The sequence below is a fragment of the Danio aesculapii genome, chromosome 25, assembly GCF_903798145.1.
Source record: "Danio aesculapii chromosome 25, fDanAes4.1, whole genome shotgun sequence".
Classification (NCBI taxonomy): domain Eukaryota; kingdom Metazoa; phylum Chordata; class Actinopteri; order Cypriniformes; family Danionidae; genus Danio; species Danio aesculapii.
In genome coordinates this window covers 21,175,075-21,196,577 of record NC_079459.1, presented here as the reverse complement: position 1 = coordinate 21,196,577, position 21,503 = coordinate 21,175,075, and the positions used below count along the sequence as shown (strand labels likewise).

The window sequence follows — 21,503 nt, the reverse complement described above, 5'->3', positions numbered from 1 at the left end:
TTTGTTAAATATAATAAATGTATTAAACTATTCATTTAAATTTACAGTATTTTACTCAATAATATAATGATGATGATGATGATGATGATTAATAATAATAATAGTAATGTTAATAATAGTAATAAAAATAATGATAATAATAATAAAAATAACAATGTTAATAACTATGATGATGATGATGATGATGAATAATAATAATAATAGTAATGTTAATAATAATAATGTTCATAATAGTAATGATGATGATGATAATAATAATGTTAATATAATTATAATAATGTTAATAATAATAATAATTATTAATAATAATAATGTTAATAATAGTAATACTAATAATCATTATAATAATGTTAATAATAGTAATACTAATAATCATTATAGTAATGTTAATAATAGTAATAATAATAATTATTATTAATAATAATGTTAATAATAAAATAATAATAATAATAATAATGGAGTAAAGATATAAAAAATATAGATCAAGAAATAAAATTTAATTTAATTCAGCCATTGAATTTACAAGTGTTACATAATTTTTGGGGGGGATCCATTTGTTTAATAATAAAACAACTATAATGATGATCATAATAATACTACTGCTAATAATAATAAAAATAATATTAATAACATAATAAAAACAATGATAATAACTAATATTTAATCATTATTAACAAGTGATTTATTGATAAACTTGATTTATTGAAGAGACTATTATCTCTCTCTCCTCTGTAGTCTGCGTATATATCTCTCACTTTTTTCCTTATTCCTGAATGTCTTTTCCTCTCTCTTCTCTGTGTTCCGTCATCTCCATCATCTGTTGAATTGTGCTGGTCAGAGAACAGTGGGTAAAGTCTCGTCTGCCATTGGTGTAAAAGCCGCGACTCTGGCCATCTTATATGAGACCGACCACAGACCCAACAACCCTTTCACCCTCTCACTGGTAAGAGACAGAAAATACTTTGAAGAATGCTGGAAACGTAGCCATTGACTTCCATAGTAGGTTAAAATGGCTACAGGTTTCCAACATTTTTCAAAATATCTTCTTTTGGGTTTGTGGAGGGTGAGTAAATGGTGACAGAATTTTCTTTTTTGGGGGGGGAGGGGGAGTGTGAAAGTAAAAATACTGCAGGTGAATAGAAGTAAACTTTAACTTATCATGCTAGTTCTGGTTAATAAGCCATAGTTTTGAAAAATGTGTTGTCATAGTTGCCCAATTGATTAATTACATAGAAAATTGCAAACATTTAGGCCAGATGTGTCTGGACTGGTAATGTGTCTTTTTGTGTCAGCACAAAGATTTTGCTACATTTTTCTGGTAAATTGTATTATGAAAAATGGATGGAAAATGTTTTTGGAGATAAAATGGAAAGTCAATTGGGTAATTTTTTTTTTTGGGGGGGGGGGGACTCATTATCATTACAAATATGTTCAAAATATGACGTTTTATGTTCTGTAGATAAAAAGAAATTGTGTTTTTGTACATACAATAAAAATCCAAAGCATTTTGTGGGACCCCAATGACTTGTTATATAAAACATAATGAAAAATAGAAAGTGTTTCGGACATATACAGTTGAAATCAGAACTATTAGCCCCCCTTTGGATTTTTTTTTCTTTTTTAAATATTTTCCAAATTATGTTTAGCAGAGCAAGGAAATTTTCACAGTATGTCTGGTAATATTTTTTCTTCTGGAGAAAGTCTTATTTGTTTTATTTATGCTAGAATAAAAGCCGTTATAATTTTTTAAACATCATTTAAAGGTCAAAATTATTAGCCCTTTTAAGCTATATTTTTTTCCGATAGTGTACAGAACAAACCATCGTTATATAATAACTTGCCTAATTACCCTAACCTGCCTAATTAACCTAGTTAAGCCTTTAAATGTCACTTTAAGCTGTATAGAAGTGTCTTGAAAAATATCTAGTCAAATATTATGTACTGTCATCATGGCAAAGATCAAAAAAAACAGTTATTAGAAATGAGTTATTAAAACTTTTATGTTTAGAAATGTGTTGAAAAAAATCTTCTCTCTGTTTAACAGAAATTGGGGAAAAAATAAACAGGGGGGCTAATAATTTAGGGGGTTTAATAATTCTGACTTCAGCTGTTTAATGGAAGTCAATGGGGTCCAAATGTTTTTTGCATAATCATTTCGCTCTGTAATTTGTAGAAAAATGCTACATGTATTTAGGCAAATTGCTACGTTTATTTAGGGAAAATATGTATGAACAATCTTTCATCATACAAATATGAATAAAACTAACATCTATTTTTAAAATAAATTGTAATTGAATTCTAGACACAAACCGATAAATTGCAGCAAAAGAAAAACTTAAAAAGCTCTGCTTGGCTCATATCCACTGCAGTTTAGTGCTTCTTAAGATAGGTAGGACTATCAATAAAGTTGTGTCTTGATTACCGTGATATTATTGTAAACACATTAACAAACATATGACCCAAACCATGTGGTCTGTCTCATGCTTAAAGTGACAGTTCAATCTGACCAATTGGTGACTGCTCACTTGATACCTCACCAGAGGTGGTACTTAAAAAAATAAATAAATAAATTAAAAAAGTACCAGCTACAGGACACAGTGGAAAAGCCTCCAAAAATGTATTGAGGATGCTTAAAAAAAAACCACTTTATGAAATCGGTAAATTAACTGTGCCTTCAGCGTCCGGCTTAAGAGGATACTCAATAATCTTATTCATGCCACTCAGAGACAAACACTGAGTGTGTATTCGGGTTTCAGCCTCAGGATGTGGAGCTTTTTTTTTTCTTTCTATTTTTTAGTTGTTCAGTATAAATCGCGGTGATTGAATCTTGTGATCTGCAGAGGGGTTTTAAGAAGTTTGAACTGCTTGTTCTTTTGCTATCGGCCAAAAGTGTGATGTTTTCTGTATTTAAGCGCGTGTTTGTTTACAGACAGAGGCCAGAAGATGTGCAGAGTCTGGACTGGTAATGTGTGTTTCGGTGTCAAAGCACAAAGCTTTTGCCGTGTTGTTCTGGACAACACTTTGGCTTTAAAGCATCGATTTATTGACTGACCAACTAAATGTTTGACTTTTGTGTGAAACTGACCTGCTCACTCACAGTGACTTACTTTATTGACCAAGTTTGCCCTAAAATATCGCAAAATTAATCTTTTTATTTATTTTTATTTATTTACAAGTTAAAGAGTGATGGAAATGTAATTGTTTCTATTTTATTTATTAGTTTTATTAAATGTATTTAGCTACATTTGTGCAAGTGATGCAATACTCCAAATATATTTATTCATTCTTTTTAGTTTCAATTTATTTTAATTTTAATACATGTTTTTATTTTTACGTTTTAAAAAGTTATAGGAACTATTTATTATTACATTTATTAAATTAAATTATTATTTTTTAATTGATTAAAAATCATTAAATTCCATTTATTATTTTGAAAAGTATTTCCTATTTGAGTTTATTTGTTTGCAAGTTGAAGAATAATTTAACAGTTCATATTACAATTATTCTTATTTTTGAGTTCGAAGTAATACAATAATAATAATAATTGAAGGTTTGAGCAAATTGAAAGTGACTCCAAAAACAATGATTTCTTACTTAATAAAATTAAATGTTTTTCTTTCAATAGAATTTCTCATTTTTTTTTATTAATTTCCCATTTTTTAATCATTTTTAATAATTAATCTTGATTATTTATATTTACTCATTTTAATTAAGCATGCACTGAAATAAAAATTCGGGTCTAAAACCGAAACCAAATTTTCTGCATCGACTTGGCTGAAAAATGCAAAAATATTAAATGTGTTATAGTATAATACATGTATAAAATATAAGTAGTGTAAAACTTTTTTATTATTATTATTTAACTCATTGTAATTATACAGATATAAAAAAAAAAAAAAAAACATATATTGATAGTATAATCGAGTGGCGTCATTTTATCAGCGTTGCCTTGACAACAGTACATTATCTCTAATGCAACCAGCATGAAATGGAAAAAACAATAATTTTCATTCAATATTTTTCGTCAGCTGAAAATTTGCTGCTTCCCTAATTTCAATTCCAGTTTACCTTCATAGACTGAGCAGTTTTCTAGCATGTCATTTGTGCAATTAACTTTTTTTTTAATTTTTTAATGCTTTCGATGTCTTTTGCTACTGCCAAAATGATTGAACGTGTTTGTTGTGTGTTTCAGGTGAGTGTGCGTAAGGAGTTTTCGGCGTCTCTTGGCGGCAGCGACACCTGTGTGTTCTGTCAGAAGCGCGTGTACATCATGGAGAGACTCAGCGCCGAGGGTTTCTTCTTCCACAGAGAGTGTTTCCGCTGCCACATCTGCGGATGCTCACTGCGGCTCGGAGCTCACACATTCGATTCACAGCAGGGTCTGATTTATTTATTCAGCACTTTATTTATTAGAACCACCCATTTATTGCACTGCTACATTGACAGGAAGTTTGATCAGTTGTTTCATGTTCTTTCAGGCACTTTTTACTGCAAGATGCACTTTTCTCAGCGGAAAACCAGCACTAAGCATCGAAGAGGAGAGGTAACGCTATATTTGAATAAACCTGAATTTAAATGAACTTTTTTGTTATATGTGGTGCTGTACTTATATTGTTTATTATGAATGTTTATTTAACAGCAGCAGGTTTGTGTGCACCTCCTTGGCTGTCAATTTCAAGATAAAATTGTTTTGTATTAATTCAACACAATATTGTTAAAATATGACAGAGTAAAAATTTATATATTTCTATTAAACGCATTATTATTATTATTATTATTAAAATAATTATTTAGAATTTTAGTCTAATATAAATACTTATGTTGCTAATAATACTAATATTAATATTAGGTTTGTTAAAATGATGAATTGGATTTTAGTCAGTTATATTGTACTGACTAATAATAATCAACATAAACTTACTAACGAATGCAATAATTTTAATAATAATAAGAAAAATGTTAAATAATTATGACATTTAATTTGATTATATTTATAATAAAGCCTTGGCTGAGGAGGAAGAGGATACAGGTAGACCCCATTCTGTTGCTTACAGTGAGACTTGTTTGCAGGAAGAATGAGACAAAATTACACCTGAAACTCTTCATTACTTGGTGTCTTCAGTCCCTCAATGTCTTTTAAGTATTGTGAAAAGAAATGGAATGTACTAACTAATAATGATCATTTTAAGCTTACTAACGAATGCAATAATAATAAAAATAATAATGAGAAAAATGTTAAATAATAATGACATTTAATATGATTATAATATTTTTAATAAAGTCCTGGCTGTGGAGGAAGAGGATACAGGTACTTAATTGGCCTGTCTGCAGTCCCGATCTGTCTCCAATAGATAATGTGTAGTGCTTTTTGAAGCGCAAAATGGGACAACAAAGACCTTGTACTGTTGCCCACTTTAAGACTTGTTTGCAGGAAGAATGGGACAAAAACTCACCTGAAACACTTTGTCACTTGGTGTTTTCAGTCCCTAAATGTCTTTTAAGTGTTGAGAAAAGGAATGGAGTAATAGTAATCGTTATAAACTTACTTACGAATGAAATAATAATAAGAAAAATGTTAAATAATAATGACAATTAATATGATTATAATATTTTTATTAGTATAACAGGGACAAATAACAGTTGCGTTTAAAATTATTATTATTATTATTAGTGTTGTCTTTTATTATTACTATTTTATTATTAATTACAATTTATGAATTGGTATTATTTAAAATATGACTATTATTGTTATTATTATTGTTATTGTTATTATCATTGTTGTTGTTATTATTATTATTATTAGTAGTAGTAGTATTATTATTATTATTAATCAAAATAACAGTAACAAAAATGAGAGTATAATACTGATTATAATATTTTGGATTATAATTATATTATTTTGTTGTATTTACACATATTAGTAAGCCATGTTTTAATATAATTCTGGTTTTACAATTTTATAATAATTTGTAAATAATTACATTTAACACTAATAGTTGTATTGATTATATAAAATATTAATACATTTAAATGCAGGTGTAAATAATAACAGTAACATGTTTGATTATTAATATGTCTGGACATCCCTGTTGCCAGTCCCCTTTGTGTTATATACAATTGTGTACTGTAACTGTTACACTGTTCAATTACAATATAGTTACTGTATCACACAGATGAACGGCGGTGGCGTCAGACCCTCATCCATCACCATCTCGAATCACACATCCATTGACGGGACCCGCGGGCAGCCCTCAGGTACCCTGACTTCCCTTATTAGGAAAAGCCTGCACTGGCCTCTGCGTGTGGGCCGCACTATGTTCGCTTCACCCCGCCGGCTTGCACGCTGGATGTACAGGGCGTCCCGGGCCGTAGGGCACCACATCAGAGAGCGGCAGGAGGACTATATGTTCCTCTATGAGCTGCTGAGTCTGGGTTTACCCTTCATATATGTCCTGCATGAGGTCACAGGTCAGATGAGCAGAGAGCCTGTTGCTCCCTCAGTAGTGAGCATGAGCGGGTCCTTGCAGCCATATGAACTGGTTTAAATGCTTATCGTTTGCCAGAGAGACGGGGCTTAAACTCTGTAGAGCATAGGTTTTTTTTGGGGTACTTTTTACAGTGGTTTAAACTTAAAGGTGAATTGTGTTTAAGGATTTTAAAGGGACAGTTCAGCAAAAATGAAAGTTATTTACTTGCCTTCATGTTGATTTAAACTATTATGACTTTTTTTTTTTACATGTCAGAAGCGAAATGATAGTTTGAAAAATGAACAGTATTTTTAGATATATGACGGTCAACGACGTCCAAATTTGTGTTTTTGGATATCTGATGAAAGTCAATGGGGTCTAAATTAATGTTTTTGGATATATGATTTAAGTCAATAAAGTCCAAATGAGTGTTTTGGGGAATATGATGAAAGTAAATGGGGTCCAAAATAGTGTTTTTTTAAGCATATGATGAAATTCGATGGGGTCTAAATTAGTGTTTTTGGATATGATGAAAGTATATGGGGTCCAAAATAAAGTTTTTTTAAGCATATGATGAAATTCAATGGGGTCTAAATTAGTGTTTTTGGTTATATAATGAAAGTCATCAGGGTCCAAACGATTGTTTTTGGAAATACCGTATGATGAAAATAAATGGGGTCCAAAATAGTGTTTTTAAGCATATGATGAAATTCAATGGAGTCTAAATTAGTGTTTTTGGTTATATAATGAAAGTCATCAGGGTCCAAACGATTGTTTTTGGAAATACCGTATGATGAAAATAAATGGGGTCTAAATTAGTGTTTTTGGACATATGATGAAAGTAAATGGGTAAAAAAATGAATCTGAAAAAAATAATTTGCACCCCAATGACTTTTCATTGTATAAAAAAATGGTTAAAACCTCACTGACTCTAGACAAATATGGATAAAAGGTTTATTTTGTCAGGAGTAAAAAAAAAACCAACGCGTTGTTTAAGGACTCTGTTAATTGTCCTAGGTCTCTTTGATTGTATTAAAACAGTTCATCAAAATATATAGTAAAAGCTGCAAAGGGCATTTTTGAAGCTAAATGACATTGTGAAAAATGGAAGGATTTTTTTTTAGATGTAATGGAAGTGCAGTTTTTTGGGCCCCATTGTATAAAAATATGGTTGAAACCTCTCATTATCTGGACAAATATGTTGAAACATTGATTAAAATATGATGTTTTTTGTTCTGCAGACATACATTGACAAATCAGAAGCATTTTGTGGATTGACTTTCATTATATAAAGATGGTTAAAATCTCACTGACTCTCATTATCTGGACAAATATGTTGAAATGTTCATTAAAACAAGACATTTTATGTTCCGCAGACAAAAACTATGATTTTTGTACATGCAACAAATTCAAAGCATTTTTTAGGACCCCATTGACTTTCATTGTAAAAAAAAACATTTGAAAATAAAAATATAAATTCTGCAGAACAATTATGCAATTTTGGAGCTAAATGAAATTATGAAAAATGGAAATGTTTTTGGAAATGTAATGGAAGTGCAATTTTTTGGGCCCCATTGACTTTTATTTGTATAAAAATGGTTGAAACCTCACTGACACTCATTATCTGGACAAATATGTTGAAATGTTCATTAAAATAGGATGGTTTTTGTTCTGCAGACAAGCATTGACAAAAATCCAAAGCATTTTGTGGGACCCCATTGAATTTTGTTGCATACAAAGAGGTAAAACATTCAGGAAAATATAAAATCTGCAGAAAAATTTATGGAAGGCAATAGGGTCTCATTTTTCTGGGCCCCATTGACTTTCAATATATAAAAGTGGTTAAAATCTCACTGACTCTCATTATCTGGACAAACATGTTGAAACATTCATTAAAATGTGACATTTTATGTTCTGCAGACAAACATTGACAAAGGTCTAAAACTTTTTTTGGACCCTATTGACTTTGATTGTATAAGAATGGTTGAAACCTCACTAACATTCACAAAATGGTGATCGAAACATTTCCTAAAACATGACATTTTATGTTCTGCAGAAATATTGATATAGTATTTGTGTTCAAACAATAAATGTCAATGGGGCTAGCTTTGTTTTATCAGCATATTAATGTTCTGAAAAGTAAATGAAGGTAAGTGATGACAATAGTTTTTTTTTTTTGAGTGAACTGTCCCTTTAAGTTCCATCTTCATGGGCCTACAGGGTTTAAGAAACATTCGTATACATGATGAATACATACGCATTCATCAGATTGACAAATATCAGATCCAAAGCTGATCAACTAAGAGCACTTTATTGAGAAGGGCTGCGCCGCTTCATCCTAACTGCCTGAAACTGACGGGTTTGTCCATGTGAGTGCAATGGAAATGCCAAACAGTATTACAATGCATTTTGACGACCTTGTGTCATGAGGAAATATAAATTATTGTTTTGTTTTTGGGACCAGTTACAAATCCACATGGAACTTAACCAATTGCTTTACTTATTAAAAATGCGTTATATTTTGCCATGATTAGTAATATAAAAATGGACGAAGTGTCATTTGGGATGACCGTAATTAGGATAACTTTAAATGTTTAGTGCTAATTGTGTGGTGTAAAGCTTCAAAATGTTGTTTCTGTTTTTCAGTGTACTGACCAAGCATAATTACAGTTTTCCTGCAAAATACGCCTATGATTTTTAGTGCTGTTTCTCTTCTTTCTCCTCATATTTCATTCTTCCCATCCTTCTCCCACATCATACATTAGTCTGTTTCAAGTTTCCAATGCTCCAAGCCCTGATTGGCTGAACCGTGACAGCAGGAACGTGATTGGCCTGCATGGGTCAGGTGATCAGGTCGTTTCGCTTCGCACTGCATCACCTTTAAAGAGACAGTTACCGCAATTTGTTTTTTTTAAATATCAAACTTATAGTTAATTCACTCAACCTCAGGGCATTTCAAGATAAAGATGACTTTTTTTTTCAGAACTTCAAAGAATATTTTAATATATAGAATAGCTGATAACTAGTTTATAAAATGCAGGTTAATGTTGCTGGCATTTTAAGAGTAAAAAAATAAGTTTACATAAAATGATTACCAGTGTCTTCTGGTGTGGATTAAAGGTAATAAAATTGTAAATAATATTCAGTTTCTTGCTCGGACTGATTATTCCACTTCATAAGAAAACTCAATGCATCATCAAGAGCTACAGGTATTTAATTTTGTGTTGCCTGTATGTGTTTTTTTTCCTCTTAAAGTACCGGTAACTGTTGACTTATTTTTATGAATCACCCAGAACCACGATTTCAGATTAAAGGGTTAGTTCACCCAAAAATGAAAATGATATTAATAATCACACCTCCCTTGTGTCATTTTAACCCCTTTGAGACCTTTGTTCTTCTTCAGAACAAATTAAGGTGTTTTAGAAGAAATTCTAGAGCTCTCTCATCCTCCATAGACCACAATATTCCAAACTCGTTCAAAGTCATGAAGAAATACCAAAAACCATCTTCAAAACAGACCATATTCTTCCAGTGGATCAATTGGAATACTTTTGTGTCCACATAAAACAAAAGTAACAGCTTTATTCAAAAGTTTTTTTTTGAAACGTGTCAGTATATTGTGCGCATTCATGATCTGGGATGTTCTTTTGGTATTTTCATGGACTTTGAGCGATTCGAGAGCCTTGTTGTCTATGGATGACAGAGCTCCAGGATTTCATCTAAATTTTAAAGGTCTCGAGATGAGGGTAAGTAACATTATTTTCATTTTTAGGTGAATTAACCCTTAAAAGTCTTCTTTATTGTCGTAAATTGCAACTGTCATCTCCGGTGGCCTGAGGGTGAATAAATTAGCATCTAATTAAAATGTTTAGCATGAACTGTCTCTTTAATGAAGATAATAACCTCACTCTTATCTCTTATGAATGCAGCATGGGTCTAATGTATGCACGTCACTGTATTTCACCAAAAGTGCACATTTTTTATTTATTTTTTTGGTTTGTATACAAGCTCACATACTAACACAAATACACTTCCATGCTTGAGTATCCCAGCATGTTTTTTTTTTATTTAGTGCACAGCGTCTGGTAAAGTAACCTTCACTTTTCTCCGTGTTTTTCGTCGTCTCTGTTTCAGAGGCTGCTTTTCTCTCTCAATCCCATTCCTTTCCCTAAAAACAAACTGAGGTCGTCGTGTGAGAAGACTTTAGCTTTGCACAGTCCTTTGAGGATATGCTTTTGTAAATTTTAGCTCCATTTCTTTGTATATTTCACTGTTGCTCTTAACTTATGATACAATTAAAGTCTGTACGCATCAAATAAATCCATTTTTAACTCTTAAATGTTTGTTTTTGCCTTTTTGTCTGCCGGTTCACTCAGCTTCCCCATTAAACATTTGTTTTCATCAGTGAATTGATGAAAAATTCCATGCAAATAATAAGAAGTGTAACACAACTCTCACAAAAGCTGGGTCTTAAAATGACCTCAATGCCACCTTTCACAAACATAACCCTCTTGTTTTAGTTTTTCACTTTTCACACTTTAACACACAAACGTCCCACATTTGAAAAGCATTGGAAGCTAAAAGGAAAAGTGATGTTTTTGGTACATACATCAGACCCATTTCAAATGATCGAAATTCTTGTAGATTTTCACTCAACTTGGTTCTTTTGGGTCTTTTCTATCCTGTCCTTTTATCTGCTTTTGTAGGAGACTGAACTGCCTAATTTTTCGTCCACAAGTGATAGAAAATGATGATTATAAAATATATATTTTTAAATCATTGTTCAATTGATTTTAACAAGTTAACTATTATTTATATGAGCAATATTACACGAGAGCAGTGCGATTATGGCTGTATATCAGCACTGGTGGGAGGCGTGCATTGGCTCGAGTTCGCAAGCCTTAGTGTCTCACCAGTGATGATATACAGCCATATCGCACTGCTACGAGTGTGATATTGCGTTTATACAACAGTTCGACGGCTTAGTTGTGTGAATCAGAAGGAAATCAAACATGAAGAGTCTCAAAAACCCTTTTGTAAGAGGAACTACTTTCTTCTGCCATTCATTCACATCTGGAGCTGATGTCAGAACAGCAGAAACCGTTGCTAATTCACCAACATCACTTTAGAACTAGTATTTGAATGATTCTCTAGCGTAATATCCAAAGCGATAGCTGATTTAACTTGCATTTTAAGATTGTAAGGCTGAACAGCATGAAATGCCATCAGTCTACAGAGATTTCCCAGTATTTCTCTGTTGCAATCGGGAGATCACAATAATTAACCCCAAAAAAAGCCAAAGCAACGCAATCACTACCAAATTATTATGGTATAAATACAGCACAACAACATACAAAAGAGAGATCGACTTACTGTCACTTACCAGTTTTATAATGATTTGATCAGCTGTAATTAAAATTTATCCGGCCTCTGTCGCTATCTTGTGGTGGAGCATTAACCCTCTTTGCTCTGCTTAATAACAGGCTAATGCCTGTCAACGCACTGAAAATTATAAATATTAAAAATAGGCACTATTCTTATAAGTAAACTGCATAGTTGCAGTCTAAACAACTAAATTCTTGCCTAAAAAAGCCTCAAAAGTACATGTTGCCCAACAGCTGCAATATTTGTCAAACTGTCAAAATAGATTTTATACTTTTAATATAATACATTTTTTATGTAATTTGTGTAAATCATACAAAATAATGCTGACAAAATTATATTGATGATAAATCATAAATTATTAATAATTTAAGTAATATGTTATAAATGTTTTTGGTATATATGTGTGTGTATATATATATATATATATATATATATATATATATATATATATATATATATATATATATATATATATATATATATATATATATATATATATATAAAACAAAATAATATTGTAACATTTTAGAATATTTGAGTATATATAACATTTTATAATAATGTGAAACTGTATATATTTTTATTTCTATAAAAACATAGTTTACTTATATGATCACTTGAGTAAAAGTATATAAATATAAGTTAGAAAATAACATTTGGTATAACAGTTTTATGATATATTTTTCGATTTCTATATAAAAAACTCATTTTAATGCTTGTTATGCTTTCCTTAAATTACACAAAATATTGCAAGTGAATATACATAAACATTGTTTGATGCAACTTTTTAAAATATAATTTATAAAATATTATATATTACAATAACAAAATGCATTTAAAAATAATAACCCTTGTGCACTTAATACGGCTTTAAAGTTTATCTCTATTGGTTAAAGAGGTGACATTTGAAGTGACTCAGTTTGTGGTGAGTTATAGCAATAGCAAAACGACAACCAAATACTGCAAAAATAAGTGAATTTATTTGCAAAAGTGAAAAGAAGTCAAACAGCAAAAATATTATATACAAGTTGGAATATAAATTAATCAATTAATGTATGTTATGAATGGAGAAAAGAGAATTAAGTGGCACCAAATAAAGCAAAGCTATGTAACAAAACCCCCAAACTAGTTGAAAATTTACCCTCTAAACTACCTAGAAAGCACACACAAGCAAAAGATACAGGCACATACATATGGCGTTAGGGATGAAAACGTCCACTAAATTAAACTGCTGTATATGGAATTACATGAGGTATAACAGCAAATAAAGTGTGTGTAAAGTGAGTGACCTTTGCGCTCTTACCTTGATCCATCTGAGAAAATTAAAATGTGCATCTCAGCTCTCAGAACTACATGGAGTAAACAAAAACAAAGGCCGTATTTATGCACTGGCTAGCATAACTAAAAAAATTTGTCCTTTGTATGTAAAATTTCAAAGCATTTTCCCAAAATGTGTGTCAAATTAAGATTTGTCACCAAAAAACAATTTTGTTAGCTGAAACACGGAAAAAGTAGTGGACAAATTAACACTCAAAATCACCCCAGAGTGGATGAAAACATCCCCAACAGCTCAGAAAAGAAAATCATTTATTTATTTAAGTATTAAAAAACAGACCTTGTGGGTTAATCCTAATTAATTCACTCAGATCTTCATATTTTTTTCTCTCTTCAACATTATAAAGTAAAAGAAAATCTAAAGCGTAACCTTACATGCAAATACCTGCATGTTTTTAAATATGAATGGTGAATGATGAAATCTTATTTTCGAGACCTCTTTAAAGACCCTTTTCAGTCTTTAACCCGGTGTGTTTAGTATTAAATCTCTCCATGAATAAGAAACAGAGCTCATCAAATCAGCCGTTCATATGGAGAGCAGCTCTCAAGGTTATAATGTCTCTTTAACATCCAAATGACTGCATATTTCTGCATCTGTTCAGACATACTGTCAGCTTATTACCTTACACTGTCATTCAATGAGGAATTCAGCCTCTACAGGCCATTTCACTGAAGCCATCAACTCATGACTGCCTGATACATTTTACATGACAGCAGCTCGAAATTACACATTTGCTCTTCTAGGGAGATTTATTAAATGAAAAATAAATATGCTATAATTATATTATTATGTTATGGTAGCAGTAATGTAATAAAAATTAATGTGAATATTATTATTAGTAATTAAATTAAACCATTTGTATTGTTGTTAATAATAATAATAATAATAATAATAATAATAATAATATATTGGTTAAAGTTATTAATTGTCATCAGCAGTACTTATATAGGGCATAATAAATATAAGTGTAAAAAAAATTAGTAATTGTTAAATTAGTCAATATTGTTGTTATAATAATTATAATAATAATAACAACAGTATTACAGATATTGTTGTTTTTATTAGTTATTATCAGTAGGGAAATATAATAATAATAATAATTATTATTATTATTATAATAACAATATGTTGTTGTTGTTGTTGTTGTTGTTGTTTATAATAATAATAATATAAAATGTTTTTGTTGTTAATTGTCATAAGTACGTTAGGGAATAATAATATAATAAATAATATTAGTAATGATTAAATTAGTGGTGAAAGTAGTAGTAGTAGTAGTAATAATAATAATGTTGTTGTTGTTGTGTTGTTGTTGTTATTATTATTATTTTTATTATTATTTTTATTATTATTATTTATAATTGTTAGAATTATAAATTATCAGTTTTTGGGGATTAATATAATACAAATTAATGTAAATATAATTAATTAAATTAGATATAATTTATATTGTTGTTAATAATCATAATATTAATATAATTGTTTAAATTTAATATTGTAAATTTAAAATTAGTAATTAAAAATAATATTAAAATTAACACATCAGTCCAAATTAATATTGTTAATAATAGAAGTAGTAGTAGTAGTAGTATTAATAATAATGATAATAATAATAATATACAATATTAGTAATAATAATAATAATGTTAATAATAAAATATTATTGTTTTATAATACAATTTTATTTGGGTAATAATAATATTGTAATGTATGCAAATATTGATATCAGTAACTAATAAATTAGTTAAAACAATAAGATGAAATATTAATATATTTCAAAAAATAATAATAATAATAACCTTTTATAATAATAATAATTATTATTATTCATTATTATCGTTATTATCATCGTCATTATTATAATTAGTATTGTCATCAGGATGAATTATTATTGCCAGTGTGCAGGTGATTGGTGAGCACAGGCAGTGAGTTCTGTGTTCATCATTAGTGTGTGTACTGTATATATTCAGGAGGAGAGTCCGACTCCACCACTCAGCAGGATCTGCAGACGCTTCCGGACTCCACAGAGATCATCAGTGTCAGGTTGGTCTGCATGCGATGACACTGGCTACAAATATAAACGTTTACAATAAGGAGTGCCATCAATGTGTGAGATTGAGAAGTACTGTTTTTACTGTCACTATTTCCACTTAATCTAGAACAGACATTACCAAAGATATAGTAAATAGTACGAAATGTGTTATAATAGTTGTTTAAAATGTTAGTTCTTCAATTCAATAAACTTTGTCTATCCCACAGAGGTTAGAAAATTGTCTTTAGACAGGCTCACACATAACAACAAAACATAAATACACTTACACAATTATTTAAAAAAATCTTATTTAAAAACTATGACAGTGGGAATAAATGTTGTCTTGTACTTAGCCTTTGTTGCTTAAGGGACTTTATACCGTCTACCAGACGGAAGTAACTTAAAGGTGCAGTATGTAAGTTTGACACCCAGTGGTTGAACACTTCAGTTGTACTACATTCCTGGATCAAAACAAAGGCAAGCGCAGGTTGCCAGATTGAAAAGCAAATATTAATTTAAGCAGTGTTGCCAGATTGGGTGGTTTTGAAAATTTGGGCATCTTTGCAACCGCGCAACCACAAACCCCCACCCCCCAGGCTACGATGATAAAAGTAAGGACAGATTCAACATGTGATATACAGTTAAAGTCAGAATTATTAAACCCTCTGAATTATTAGCCCTCCTGTTTATTTTTTACCTCAATTTCTGTTTAACGGAGAGATTTCTTTAACACATTTCTGAACATAATAGTTTTAATAACTCATCTCTAATAACTGATTAATTTATCTTTGCCATGATGACAGTAAATAATATTTTACTGGATATTTTTCAAGACACTTCTATACAGCTTAAAGTGACATTTAAAGGCTTAACTAGGTTATTTAGGTTAACTAGGCAGGTTTGGGTAATTAGACAAGTTATTGTATAACGATGGTTTGTTCTATAGACTATCGAGATAAAATAAAATATATAGCTAAAAGGGGCTAATAATTTTGACCTTCAAATAGTGCTGAAATAAAACAAATAAGACTTTCACCAGAAGAAAAAATATTATCAGACATACTGTGAAAATTTCCTGGCTATGTTAAACATCATTTGGGAAATATTTAAAAAAGAGAATTCAAAGGGGGGCTAATAATTCTGACTTCAAATGTATATACCACATTCAAAATGTCCTTCTAAATATCAAAACTTCTGAGTTTTCTCAACAGACTCAACCACTGCTGAGCCTTTTTAAAAACATTCTCTGAGTGCTTATCAAAAGAGATGTGAGTCAATTTCCACACCTAAATATTTGAAAGAACTCTCCTGTTCAGCTTCCTCCCCATTAATTAGCAAAGGGTCACAGGATGTTCGTATTTTATTTGTCCCACAACACATTTCTTTCGTCTTACTAATGTTAAGCTGCAAGCAATTCTCTGTTGTCCAACTTGATAAAATTTACAAAATTTAGATAATTATCCAATATCTAAGTATCCTTTACGCATCTCACCAATGCCATATCATCTGCATACTTGATAAATGTCAGATTTTCATTGTCACAAATCATTATCATTTATACAGAGTAAATAGAAAAGTAATAGTTGTGATATCAGTCTTAATATTTATATTTAGTATTATTACTTCCATAAAATAAATATTTAAAATATATTATAATGAAGTATAATAGTTAATATATTGTTTATTATTATTTATTATTATTATTATTATTAACAATAATAATATTAGTTCCGCATAAAGAACGCTTCAGCACGATAGTGGAAAATTGGCTATTGTTATTAAATTTTAAAAAAGCTAACCTATATTGATGTTGTATAAATGAAGAGAATAATATATACTTTATTGTAAATAAATCAGACAATAAATATTGATTATATATGGAATATATTAATGTTATAATAATAATAATGTTTGAATACTAAATTTAATGTATTATAATAGTTGTTTAAAATATGAGTTGTGATATCAATCTTATTATTTATATTTATTATTATTAACATTATAAAATAAATTTGATTTAAAAATATAATAATTAAGTATTATAATAGGTAATATATGTTGTTCATTGTTATTTAACAATAATAATAATAATAATAATAAGAAGAAGAAGAAGAAGAAAAGTTTTAATATTGTTCGGTTCAAAACTGGTAATCAAAATAAAAGCATGTAACCTTGGCAGCTTAAATCATCTGTCTTTTTTTTGTATATCTGTATATTTTGGTGTAGTGAAGTCAAAGATTCATCTAAAAAGGCAGATCCTGCAGATTCTGCTGCTGCGTGTCCTGATTCTCCACTGCAGAAAGGTCAGTTAAAAACTCACAGGATTTCTCAATGGTTTATTTTAATGGCTTCAAAAAGTATGCGGACACTATAAAAAGCTTCAAGTTCCACACTGAAGTGCCTATCCCTTTAATTCATCCCTTAAGTATGTCTTAAAGGAAATTTTCATGTCAAGTTGCAAGATCTTCAAATCAACAATATTAATTTGGTTGTTGCTAGCATATATCTTTAACTTTTATGTTGTATAACATTGCATAGAAAAAGCGCTATACAAATAAAATTGATTTGAATTGAATAGATTACCATGTTGCTTTGATTTTAGCATGTTACATGTAACATTGTTAATTAAGACGTTTTAGCATTTTTAGCTAGGATTAAACGTGCCGATTCATAAATGTGGATTATCATGTAGTTAGCTAGTTATGAAGCTTTGTTAGCGATGGCTAGATGAGTGAATGTAGGTTAAATAGGCTACTTTGTATGGAATAATGTTTGAAAGTTTTGACACCCTCTCTGAAAGTATTGGATTTTTGGTCATTTTAATCGAGCATTTTTTTCAAATATCATATCTTTTGGAAAAGATAAATCATGAGTGAAAAGGCTTTCAAATTCAGACACCTCACTATAGGCTCAATAACGCATTAATGACATTGACAGGCAGCCAATCAGAATCCGCCCTGCTTTAAATAGCGCTAATATTATAATTTTTTGGCTTAAACGAGCCCTAAAATGCTCATTCTGCTTTCCTCTTTCCGTCAGTGAAACGCTCCACCGCCAAAGGAGAAATTACCAACAAAAACAACCTCTGGAAGAAGAAAATTCGATCCAGTAAGTCCAAAAACAACATCACAGAGGCATTTAAAGCCACGAAAGAAGACGTGTGCTATAAGTCACGTTTCATATCTACACGTTTCTTTAATATGAATGAGCTACGTTATTTCTTCACGGTTGATAAAGAGTCTCGACTCGTGTGGTTCAAGTGTCGTATATTGTAGAGCATCAATTCATATATTGAGGATTAAAATAAAGTGTTCTGTGAATAAAAGTTAACGATGGCGCCTGAGCACGTCTGCTTTGTTAATAGAGCTCGGTTTCTTTGTGTTTAATGGTGAAGTAAATTACTGTCACTTCTCTCTCAAGGCTGTGCTGTAGTCGATGTGACTAGAAGCCAGGTGGACTCGTGTGTGTGTGTGTGTGTGTGTGTGTGTGTGTGTGTGTGTGTGTGTGTGTGTGTGTGTGTGTGTGTGTGTGTGTGTGTGTGTGTGTGTGTGTTTGTGTACACGTCTTTAAATTGATGCTAGTTGTAACGTTACTCACTCACTAGAGGGCACCGCTGGTCCTTTTCACAGCTATTGATTGAACCAATACAAAGATGTATCAGCAGGGGTAAATATTTCAGTCTTTTTAGCAACTTCCAGTGTGAAGCCAACAGTGAATTACACATGCTTGTTTATTTAGTTATTTCATTTACCATGTCAAACCTTCTTGCAAGTATGAATGGACCAGTATGGGTGAATTATAAGTCGTAAAATTTACCAGAACGAATACTGACTATTTAGTTTCTGTTTGATACTAGATTGTTGTTGTCTTTTTTTATTCCACTTTTTAATATTGTTTATTTGTTTCTTAATTACTATTGTGCCATTTAAAAACACTTACATTTGTAAATACATTGTTATTATTATTATATTTAACACCAAAAAAATCTTTTTATTTACTGAATTATACTTGTTAAATACATGTTATGTTATAGTGCATGTTAAGTTTTTTAAATTTATTTATTGTTGTTATTTGTTGTTGTTGTTGTTGTTGTTGTTATTATTGTTATTATTATGTGATTGAAACTATATAAAACTTTAAGTTAAACATTATATTATGAATTTACAGTGTACAGACATTTTTAAACAAGATATCTATTGCTTATTCATGCTTTTATTTTCTCCTTTTTTTTATTTATTTATTTTTTTCTTTTATTTATTTTTTTAATCACATTAACCATCAGGAACAAATATACAACACAATATATAAAAGGTGAAACATAAAAAACCTAATATAATAATGGTAAAAAAAATAAACAAATATAAATAAAAATAAATTAAATTAAATAAAAAAGGAAAATGGGAAAAATGAAGGAAAAATGAAAAACACAAAGCTTTTCAACAATTTCACAGTAGAAATAAAGAAGTCAAATTTGATACAAAAAACTGTTATTGTAGGAGATGATTTGGCACGTTTTTGTTTGTGAATGTAAAATGTTGCCAATAAAATAAAGAGATTAGCAATATGTTCAAGACTTTGTTTTCATGATAAAAAAATTAATCTTTTAATGTAAAATAATAACTAAGTTTCGTCATTTTAAAAATATATTTGGCTAGATCTTTCCAGAAATTGTTTACAACGTTGCATTCAAAAAATAAATGACAAAGGCTCTCTTAAACCACAGATATCCTCTGTTTCAATGTACTTTGATAATAAAGATTTTAACTGTATGTAGTATTTTAAAAGGAATTTCCTTTAATTTTAATATTAGTAGTGTATTTCAAGGGAGTTACCCAGGCTCTTTACTAAATTAATATGAACTATAATAGAGTTCCACAACAATTTGCCTCTAGGAGTAATTTTATTTTGCTTCTGAAAAATATTACGAGTGTGTTTGTTAGTACATTTTTTTTATCAGTCATCTCAACACCTAAATGTAATTTTGGGTTTACAACAGACAGATGTATAGCAGATATGATTTTTGACAAGTTGAATAATTTTTACAGAAATGGATTTAAGAACTAAATTAAATTCTCCAAACAGTATTGGGAAATTGTAAATGGACATGAATTGTTCATATGATAGAATATTCCCGGAACTGCCAAAAAATGTTAAAAGATGATTAATGTCTCTATTAAACCAATTTACTTAGAATAAAGATTTATTTGAAGAGGTTATATTACCATTATTCAAAATGAAAGAGGTGTGAGGAGAAAAATTGTGAGTAACAAATTTTCCAAGCAATAAGGGCTTGTTGATGAAATTTAGAGTTTAAATAGAATTAGAGTTTAAAGGGGATTTTAGAAATATGATTATCACATGTTAAAAAAACATTCAAGCCACCTATTTAGTTAAATAGATTGAGGAATATGGTTCCAAAAATTGTGGGTGGATAGACATCTCAATCCAATTGACCTTAAATTATGTCTTATTGATATCCTCAAAATAAAGCATCTCTAGACCTCCTTCAGCTTTCTTATTAGTGAGAACTTCTTTTTTCATTCTTTGGGATTTATTCATCAGATCTGTGATCACTAATCAAAGCCCTCTGTGACATCATTTCCTCCCTCAGCTCTGCCCCTCGTTCTGATGAAGAAGTTTCATCGTGGAAAACCAGATGATAAAACTGAAGTCCTCGCAGAGGAAGATGGAGACTCTGACTTTGAGGAGATCCACGAATCTGTAAACACATTTACATTCACTTTTTGTCTTTAAGTCTGTATTAAAGTATCATTTATTGATTCTTTTTCAATCTTACTAGCTTTTTAATTACAAAATTAGGTTGAGAAAGCTTGTGTTTTTAGTGTCATTAGTGTCACGGCCATAAATGAAGTTGGTGTCGTGATCCCCATTCCTTTCGAGTACTCATGCGCATTAGCTTGGGCAACCTGTATATATGTCGATTTTGTTTGATTCAAACGTTAAGAAACTAAACTTATGAGATGGTTGTTGTTTAATTCACAACAATCAGACAGAATGCCCGAGCATAGATGGAATCAAAGATGGCTGCCGAGTAAAATGACTTGCCTTAAAGGGACTTTGTCTGCGTCAAAAACTGCCTACTACTCAGTAGGTACTGCATTTGAATTTAAACGTACTAAAAAAGTACGTACAGTATAAGTGTGAACAGTATGAATGGAATTCAAGTGTACTACATCCACCATTTTTTTATTGTCACGTGACCTACACGCGTCAGTTGCGTCGCTTTACTCCCCTTCATGAATTCTCTCGCGGTGCATCTTGGGAT

The 21,503-nt window shown here is 30.3% G+C and overlaps 1 protein-coding gene across 4 annotated transcripts in view; it reads left to right on the top strand.

Moving 5' to 3' along the window:
• mical2b (microtubule associated monooxygenase, calponin and LIM domain containing 2b) overlaps positions 1–21,503 on the top strand; it is a 92,357-nt gene that overhangs the window by 46,131 nt on the left and 24,723 nt on the right. The window contains exons 21-29 of one of the 4 annotated variants that reach the window (XM_056452283.1): positions 839–943; positions 2,930–2,962; positions 4,193–4,379; positions 4,479–4,543; positions 6,174–6,255; positions 15,156–15,228; positions 17,444–17,520; positions 18,257–18,325; positions 20,829–20,938. In XM_056452283.1, the coding sequence (XP_056308258.1) occupies positions 839–943; positions 2,930–2,962; positions 4,193–4,379; positions 4,479–4,543; positions 6,174–6,255; positions 15,156–15,228; positions 17,444–17,520; positions 18,257–18,325; positions 20,829–20,938 (801 nt within the window). Of the gene's footprint in view, positions 1–838; positions 944–2,929; positions 2,963–4,192; positions 4,380–4,478; positions 4,544–6,173; positions 6,256–9,232; positions 9,313–10,601; positions 10,807–15,155; positions 15,229–17,443; positions 17,521–18,256; positions 18,326–20,828; positions 20,939–21,503 lie in introns of those variants that run through there. The other 3 variants (XM_056452279.1, XM_056452280.1, XM_056452281.1) reach the window with 3 other exon arrangements.